The sequence below is a fragment of the Nycticebus coucang genome, chromosome 2 (genome assembly GCF_027406575.1).
Source record: "Nycticebus coucang isolate mNycCou1 chromosome 2, mNycCou1.pri, whole genome shotgun sequence".
In the NCBI taxonomy this organism is placed as follows: Eukaryota; Metazoa; Chordata; class Mammalia; order Primates; family Lorisidae; genus Nycticebus; species Nycticebus coucang.
The window spans coordinates 77,974,754-77,975,818 of NC_069781.1; the positions used below are offsets into that span (position 1 = coordinate 77,974,754).

The 1,065-nt window shown below is 34.8% G+C and overlaps 1 protein-coding gene across 1 annotated transcript; it reads left to right on the forward strand.

The window, feature by feature from the left end:
- Positions 1–317: 317 nt before the first annotated feature.
- LOC128571439 (ribosomal biogenesis factor-like) lies at positions 318–709 on the forward strand. Its single transcript, XM_053571054.1, has one exon. The coding sequence runs from the start codon at positions 348–350 to the stop codon at positions 648–650; it is 303 nt and encodes a 100-aa protein (XP_053427029.1). The 5' UTR covers positions 318–347; the 3' UTR covers positions 651–709.
- Positions 710–1,065: the final 356 nt, after the last annotated feature.

The following is a 1,065-nucleotide window of genomic DNA, read 5'->3' on the forward strand; positions in this document are numbered from 1 at the left end:
CTTTATAAAATAAAAACTAAAAATTATCTATTAAAGGACATAAAGGAAATTCTGAATAAATGGAGAGTCATCAATTGTTGATGCCAAAGATGAGGTGTCAAAGTAAAGATGTCAATGCTCCCCAAGTTAATCTATATGTTTAAGGCAATCCCATCAAATCTCCAAAGGTATTTTTTAAGGAGCTACACAAATTCATTCCAAGATTTACAATGAAAAGTAAAATTCCACAAATAGCTAAGGCCACTTTGAAATCAATACACAAGAAGATGAATAAAGACTCACTTTGGCAGACATTAAGACATATAACTAACTCTAGGAAGTTGCAAACAAATATCCAACGACTGACAATGGCCGAGAACAAATTAAGAGGGCAGAAGTCCAGGAATGCATTTCACGTAGCCAGCCAAAAAAACTTTAAGGCTAAAAACAAAGCAAAACCAGTTACCACTAATCTTAAGAAGATAAATATTATGAATGATGAAAAAGTTAACAGAGTGAATAAAGCTTTTGTAAACATACAAAAGGAACTCGCACACTTCTCAAAAGGCCTTTCTCTTGATCCTGTGCGGAAAGAATTGATTCCTCAGCGGCGTCATGAAAGTGAATCAGTTAATGTTGATGAAGCTACAAGATTAATGGCTCTGTTGTAATACAGTGGTGCTGCATCTAATTCCCCAAAAAGACCAATAAATTAAATGTTTTATACAAAAAAAAAAAAAAAAGACATATGACTGAGCCCCAGAAACAGAATGATAATGAAGCTCCACCAGGCAAAAAGACTGCTGGGAAGAACAGACTTCTTGGAAGTGATACCACAGATACACAGGAACTTCGTGCAAGATAAAGCCGCCACCACAAAACAATGGGTATTTTGTATTGAAATTTGCCCATAATCACCAATTGTCACTATAGCCCATCAGGATTCCTTTGCATTGGAAAGACACTCACTGATTCCTCCTTATAAGAGTTTAGCTAGGTTATTGTATTTTAACCTAGTACAATATTATATTTATTGTACTATAAATAGTAATGGGAAAGGAGATCACTGTGATGAGGCAAAACAAG

Coding starts and splice junctions, on each gene's coding strand:
- LOC128571439 (XM_053571054.1), top strand. CDS start 348: ATGGCCGAGAACAAATTAAGAGGGCAGAAGTCCAGGAATGCATTTCAC.